Source organism: Vicia villosa, linkage group LG2 (assembly GCF_029867415.1).
Source record: "Vicia villosa cultivar HV-30 ecotype Madison, WI linkage group LG2, Vvil1.0, whole genome shotgun sequence".
Classification (NCBI taxonomy): Eukaryota; Viridiplantae; Streptophyta; class Magnoliopsida; order Fabales; family Fabaceae; genus Vicia; species Vicia villosa.
In genome coordinates, this window is record NC_081181.1 from 113,841,900 (window position 1) to 113,848,558 (window position 6,659).

General features: G+C 36.9%; 1 protein-coding gene across 2 annotated transcripts; it reads left to right on the forward strand.

The window, feature by feature from the left end:
• The first annotated feature begins 263 nt into the window (after nucleotides 1-263).
• Nucleotides 264-6,249, forward strand: LOC131651826 (extra-large guanine nucleotide-binding protein 3). 2 transcript variants are annotated; one of them, XM_058921532.1, is made up of 9 exons: nucleotides 264-505; nucleotides 1,201-2,192; nucleotides 2,420-2,557; nucleotides 2,723-2,827; nucleotides 2,928-3,107; nucleotides 3,260-3,437; nucleotides 3,658-3,905; nucleotides 4,342-4,514; nucleotides 5,506-6,249. In XM_058921532.1, exons 2-9 carry the CDS (start codon nucleotides 1,284-1,286, stop codon nucleotides 6,092-6,094), a joined length of 2,520 nt encoding a protein of 839 aa, XP_058777515.1. In that variant the 5' UTR covers nucleotides 264-505; nucleotides 1,201-1,283; the 3' UTR covers nucleotides 6,095-6,249. The 2 variants fall into 2 exon arrangements, with proteins under 2 accessions (XP_058777515.1, XP_058777516.1); XM_058921533.1 differs by lacking the exon at nucleotides 264-505 and adding an exon at nucleotides 603-621.
• The last annotated feature ends 410 nt before the right edge of the window (nucleotides 6,250-6,659 follow it).

The following is a 6,659-nucleotide window of genomic DNA, read 5'->3' on the forward strand; positions in this document are numbered from 1 at the left end:
ATAAATAAATATTCATATAACATTAGTGATAGGTTCATGTGTAACAGGGTTGAGAAAAAGGCGCGTGGGCAATAATACTAGCATGTATGTATGGCATGGGTGGTGTAAGTGTTGAGTGTGACACTAGCCCCCACGAGTTCCGTTCTCTTTCTCTTCACGACCATTTCCTTCAAAATCCAATTAACAAATTAAACTAATACTATCCTAATAACCAAGATTAACAAATATAAATCATATCACATAGCAACAACTCCTCCAACACTAAGATTATTATTACCATTTTAACAACTGGGTCCTAAGTAGGACCCATTTCACTACTACTACACTACTTCATCTTCACTTCTTCTTCAACTCATGCTTCATCAACTAGCCACCACCATTTCTCTCTTTCTACATCTTTCTCATTCCCTTTATCAAATGGTCTTACTTTAGTGGGTTTTTCAGAAAGCTTTCTTTTTTACCTTTAAAGATCAGATTCACTTTCATTCTCATCCTTTTCTCTAAGGTACACTCTCTCAAACACTACCCCTTCTACTTTCTCTCACTAAAAACTAGAAAAGATTATTTTTTTCAAAAAAAAATATTATCTTTTTCATTCAACCTGAAAATTCCAACATTTGGGTATGCTTTTTAATTAATTTTTGATTGCATTAGTTAAAAAAAGTAGTTGGACTCTTGAGTTTTTCAAATGGATTATTAATACTTGTGACCATTCTTGTTGGGTCATACAATAATTCAAAAGGTTGAAAAGTGAAAACATTGATTTATGTTTGGTTTTCTTGTTTTTGTATGTTTTTTACTGTAGCTATTTCACATCTTCATCAGACTTATGTTGTTTTTTTGTCTTAAGCTGTGCTTAGATTATTAGTATTAGATACCTTGATTTGAAATTTGTTTTATTTTTTATTATAGTGTGGTCTTGCTTATTTATTTTTTATTTTTCAATATATATATACGAGGCCATTCAACTATGAAGGCTTTCAATTCAATCCAATCTTTGATTGCGGCTGTTGTATGAAATTATGACTGTGACTGATTCTGCATAATAGCCAAAGCCTAAAACCTCTTTATATAGTAACACAATTTCACCTTTTTTTATTCAAGATATTTTCTATCTATTAGTTTTTTAGTGTATATATCTCTATTCTTTGATAATGATGAATTGAAATCAATTTAGTAACAATTTTTTTGATATTTTAGAGGGAACTGGTGATGATGCTGAGTAATTTGAACAGTTTGAAACATTGAGGTTTAGTTTAAGTGCTTTTGGTGATTTTGAAGTTATGGATCATAATAGAGAAGATGGTTGGAGGGATTTGGTGAAGAATATGCTTCCTCCTGGTGCTTCTGTTCCTGATGATGCTTCTAGTCTTGATTACTCTAGAGCTTTGGAATATTTAGGTCCGCCGGTTTCTTATGAAGTACCGATAGTTGAGCCACTAGGTGTGAAATCAAGAGCAATAGAACAGATTCCTCTGCCGATGTCTCGTATTGTCGGTGTAACAGGCTCTCCTAATCATAGTCCAAGGGTGTCGGGAAGTTCAGAATCCGTGGTTTCTGTGTTACTAAACCCTGATCTTTCTTCTGGTTCGCCTTCTGCTTCACCTGCTTCGGTTCATAATCCTTCAAATGTTGTTACTAAGACGGCGATTAACGAAGCAAAGAGGGCGCCCGTTGTTACTTTTAATACCGTTGAAAGGTCTCAAATGAAAGAGGTGGCGGAGGTAGTGAAGCCGGTGTATCCGGAATACGTTGGAGTTGTGAAAGAAAAGAACAAAAAGAAAATTAGAGTTTGTTATAGGTGCGGAAAAGGGAAGTGGGAAACTAAAGAGTCTTGCATAGTTTGTAATGCAAAGTATTGCAGTAACTGTGTGCTTAGGGCAATGGGATCGATGCCCGAGGGGCGAAAATGTGTAACATGCATTGGCCAGCCTATAGACGAATTGAAGCGTCTGAAATTAGGTAAATATTCGAGGGTGTTGTCCCGGCTGTTGAGTCCTCTTGAAGTCAAGCAAATTATGAAAGCTGAGAAAGAATGTTCTGCGAATCAGCTTCAGCCGGAGCAGTTGAGTATCAATGGGTTGCCCTTGAAGCCTGACGAGATGGCGGAATTACTTGGATGTCCCTTACCTCCGCGTAAGCTGAAGCCTGGTAGATACTGGTACGACAAAGAATCCGGTCTATGGGGAAAGGTGACGATTTATGCTTTATTATGAGTTTATTTCCGCTTCAACTGACATGGAATGGAGTATTTCAATTTTATCTTCAAATTCGTAATGTTGATTTATGGTTTGTTTCCATTTGTCCTTGCATGTCAAATATAATTTTTTTTTCCAAATCGTATGGTGGTTTTATCCAATGGCTATACTTTGAATTGTAATCAGAGAGCAGGCTTTGACTTCTGTTATTCATTTGATAGGAAGGGGAAAAACCTGACAGAATCATTAGTTCAAACTTGAATTTCTCTGGCAAACTAAGCACTAATGCTAGTAATGGAAACACCGAAGTTTACATCAATGGTCGAGAAATCACAAAGCTTGAACTGAGGGTACTCAGGGTAAGCTTCTGTCTGTGTTTAAATTTGAACAAAAAATTATATCTACCAACCAATGGAGTGCCTTTGCCGCCATTCTAGTATTCGGACGATCGTTATCGTTATAGTGGCATTTTGGTATCATTATCAGCGAATTCAACGGAATAACCGTCTTCTTTGAATTTTCAGTTGGCAAACGTGCAGTGTCCACGTGATACTCATTTTTGGGTTTATGACGATGGTCGTTACGAGGAGGAAGGTCAAAAGAATATAAGAGGAAACATTTGGGAGAAGGTATTCACTTAAATAATTGTAGGTGGTAACATATTTAAACCATATTAAGGAGTATATAGAATAATAATGAAAGAGATGTTTTACTTTTGCCTTGACACAGGCATCAACAAGATTTGTTTGTGCCTTGTTCTCTCTACCCTTTCCACATGGGCAACATCATGGTTCAAGAGATGAGACTAGTAATTATACCGCAGTTCCTAAATATCTGGAACAGAAAAAAACTCAGAAGCTTCTTCTTCTTGGAATTCAAGGATCTGGAACTAGCACTATGTTTAAGCAGGTATGGATTTTATTTCAGATGTTTAGACCTATGCATACGATTTGAGGGTACAAGCACTAAAGAGAAGATTGTTGATATTAAATCGACAACGTTTTCAAGTCCTAGTGTTTGTTATTGATTTTCTTATAACACGATTCTCTTCTGCTGAGCAGGCCAAATTTTTATATGGGAACACGTTTACTGAACAAGAGCTAGAGGATGTTAAACTGATGATACAGAGTAACATGTACAAATATCTTAGCATTTTACTTGATGGAAGAGAGCGTTTTGAAGAGGAGGTTGTTTCTAGATTGAATGGACAAGGTTCTCCTCGTCAAATTACGGAACCCGGTAATATTTTATGTCATGTTGATTATTTATGTCAAATTTCCACTTCAGTGTCAGTCTATGAAGAAATAATGCAACTCATTTGATGCTTCAATTATCGTCGACTACATGAAGTAGAAACTGAATACTTTTTATTCTCGCGTTAATTATCGTCAACGAGTAAAAACTAGACACTTCTGATGGAATGGACCTAATTTTTCATACTATTTCAATCTTTATTCAGGTAGCAATGGTGAAGCTAGCACTGCTAGTGAATGCATCTATTCTCTCAACCCAAGGCTAAAGCATTTTTCCGACTGGCTCCTGGACATTATAGCCACCGGGGATTTAGATGCATTCTTCCCTGCAGCGACACGTGAATATGCACCTTTAGTTGAAGAAGTGTGGAAAGATCCAGCGATACAAGAAACCTTCAAAAGAAAAGACGAGCTTCACTTCCTTCCAGATGTTGCGGAGTACTTCTTAAGCCGGGTAATTCCTTCCCTAGTCATCCTTGAAACCGGAGTCTTCTTAAAACTAAGTTCTTTAAATTTATTATCTAGCCATTATTCATTATGAATATGAAAATTTACAGACCCCATAATTAGGGTCTGTTTTAGTTGGCTTATTTGAGTTGAACTACTCTTATAAGAACTTGTGACTGACTGTTTGAGAAAGATTACAGATCCAGTTTATGACATGTCGTAAGATGTTTTCAGCTTATTTCCATAAACTCCTCTTGATAGATTATGAAAATAACTTATACTAGCTTATATGAAAATAATTTGACTTTATTTTATCGTTTGTTATAAAGTTAGCTTATACATAAGCTCTTTATATGATAAGTGCTCAGTTAACCTGTTTGTCTTAACATGGCCTAAGCTTATTGGTTATGTATCATAATAGAAATGGTTCTTGTTTCTTTCAGGCTGTTGAGATATCTAGCAATGAGTATGAACCTTCTGAAAGGGACATACTATATGCAGAAGGGGTTACTCAAGGAAATGGTTTGGCTTTTATGGAATTCTCACTCGATGATCGTAGCCCAAAGTACGAAGCTTATACAGATAACCCGGATGGTCAAATGCAACCTCAGACCAAGTAAGCATATTGAATATTTCCTGATTTCGAAAGCCTCCTTTTTGGAGTGGAAAATTCTTATATAGTTGAACTTTTGCTCAAGCTTTCTCTTTTTTTTCTTCATTTCAATTGAAGAGGAGCAATGGTAGTTAAATGAATCAGCTACATTTAATACACAGCAACCATATTTTTTTTCTGAAATATTCTTTGTATCTTGAGATTTTCCTAGGATGATGATGTTGAAAGTTTACCTGTCATCATTTCGTGGATTTACTACAAAATAGCAAACCTGTACTTATGATTATGAAGGGTCGCTTAACGGGTTGAATCCGATGAGTCAATCCATTTAACTCGTTATTTTAGGTGTGAGGGGTTGAGATTTTAGACCCTACTACTCACGTAGGCATGCTCCGCATAATCCACTGAAAAATGGTGCAGCAACCATAATTTTCAGTTATTTTTTCTGGAAACCAGACTATTTTGTGGTTAAGTTGTATTCAATTCATTATTGCTTGTAATTATGATTGTTTGACAGGCCAACTTGCCTAAAAATCAATACATTTCATTCATTTTTAATTGTGTTCTGTTATTGTTGGATCATCCTGCCAACCTGTCGAGAGGAGGGGCGCAATGAGAGTTTCAACCTGCCTACTTAGGTTGGGCCGCCCTGTTCCACTTAAGACGGGCTGATGGCAGGGCGAGGCAAAACGAGGTCGGTTGGTTTGTTTCGCCACCACTCAAAATAGTCATTGAGACTGTCTATCGTTAGTCCAAGTGGCAAAGAGTTTGATTTCCCTTAAGCAATGTCTCATATTCGAGTTTTGTGAACCGAAAAATAGGCATTGAGAAAGTTCTCACCTTAAATAGATTCACTCGACTCAATTCAGATTAATTGGGGTCAAATGACCTCAAGAAACCGAGGATCTAAGACCAAAAAAAGTGGTGGTTGTTCAGACTCACACCATTTTTTATGTTAAACACAAAGATTAACAACATTTCTTTGATGTCTCAGGTACCAACTCATAAGGGTGAATGCCAAAGGCATGAGCGAAAGTTGCAAGTGGGTTGAAATGTTCGAAGATGTTAGAGCCGTCGTCTTTTGCGTTTCCCTAAGTGACTACGATCAGTTATCTCTTGCACCAGACAGCAGCGGCAATGGAACACTTCTCCAAAACAAGATGATTCAAAGCAAGGAGCTTTTCGAAACAATGGTGAGACACCCTTGTTTCAAAGACACCCCTTTAATACTAGTTCTTAACAAATACGACGTCTTCGAGGAAAAAATGAAAAGGGTGTCCCTAAACGCCTGCGAATGGTTCAACGACTTTTGTCCCGTGCGCGCGCACGACAGTAACCAATCACTCGCCCACCAAGCTTACTTCTACGTCGCCATGAAATTCAAAGACCTCTACGCGTCCATCACAGGAAGAAAACTTTTCGTCGCACAAGTAAGGGCGAGAGACAGAATAACAGTTGACGAAGCATTCAAGTACATAAAAGAGGTTCTCAAATGGGATGAAGAGAAAGATGAAAATTACTATGGACCACCCGAGGATTCAATTACAGACATGAGTTCTTCTTTTTATGTTAGACAGGAGTAAATAAATATAATGTTTCTGAAGAAAATTATTGTTATTATTTTTGGCTATTGAAAGAGGTTGTTGGAAAAAATGTAACATGTTGGGTGTGGCTAGCCGCTAGCACATGTTTCTATGATGCTTTTTTATGTACTAAAAGTGAAATTTGTTTTGGTAGAAATGTTCTTTAGGCTGAAACCTTTGTCGTGTATCTGCATGTATGCATTCTCTTTGCATGTGGAAGCGCTGTTCATTGGTTCTGACGCTTTTGTAGGCTTGTTGGAAACATTTACTGTGGTAATAATAGGGAGGACAGAAAAACTAGAATTGAAACAAAAGGTGTATAAAGTTTTTGCTCCTGCTAGATTTTACTACAACATGATGAAGTTGTTTGTTGATCTTTTTTATGTTTGAGTGAATGATATTTTGCTTCAGTGAGATTCTTTGCCATGAAAATCACATCTTAGGATATGGTGTGATCACACAAGTAGTACAAGGAATCCTTAGTACACAGGTGTACTAGGAGGTTCTTCTACATTATTAACTAGCACATTTTTAAGAGTGTACAACAAAAATAACTAGTACATTG

Coding starts and splice junctions, on each gene's coding strand:
- LOC131651826 (XM_058921532.1), top strand. CDS start 1,284: ATGGATCATAATAGAGAAGATGGTTGGAGGGATTTGGTGAAGAATATG. Junction 2,828..2,927: donor GAGGAAACATTTGGGAGAAG/GTATTCACTTAA, acceptor GCCTTGACACAG/GCATCAACAAGATTTGTTTG. Junction 3,438..3,657: donor TCGTCAAATTACGGAACCCG/GTAATATTTTAT, acceptor ATCTTTATTCAG/GTAGCAATGGTGAAGCTAGC.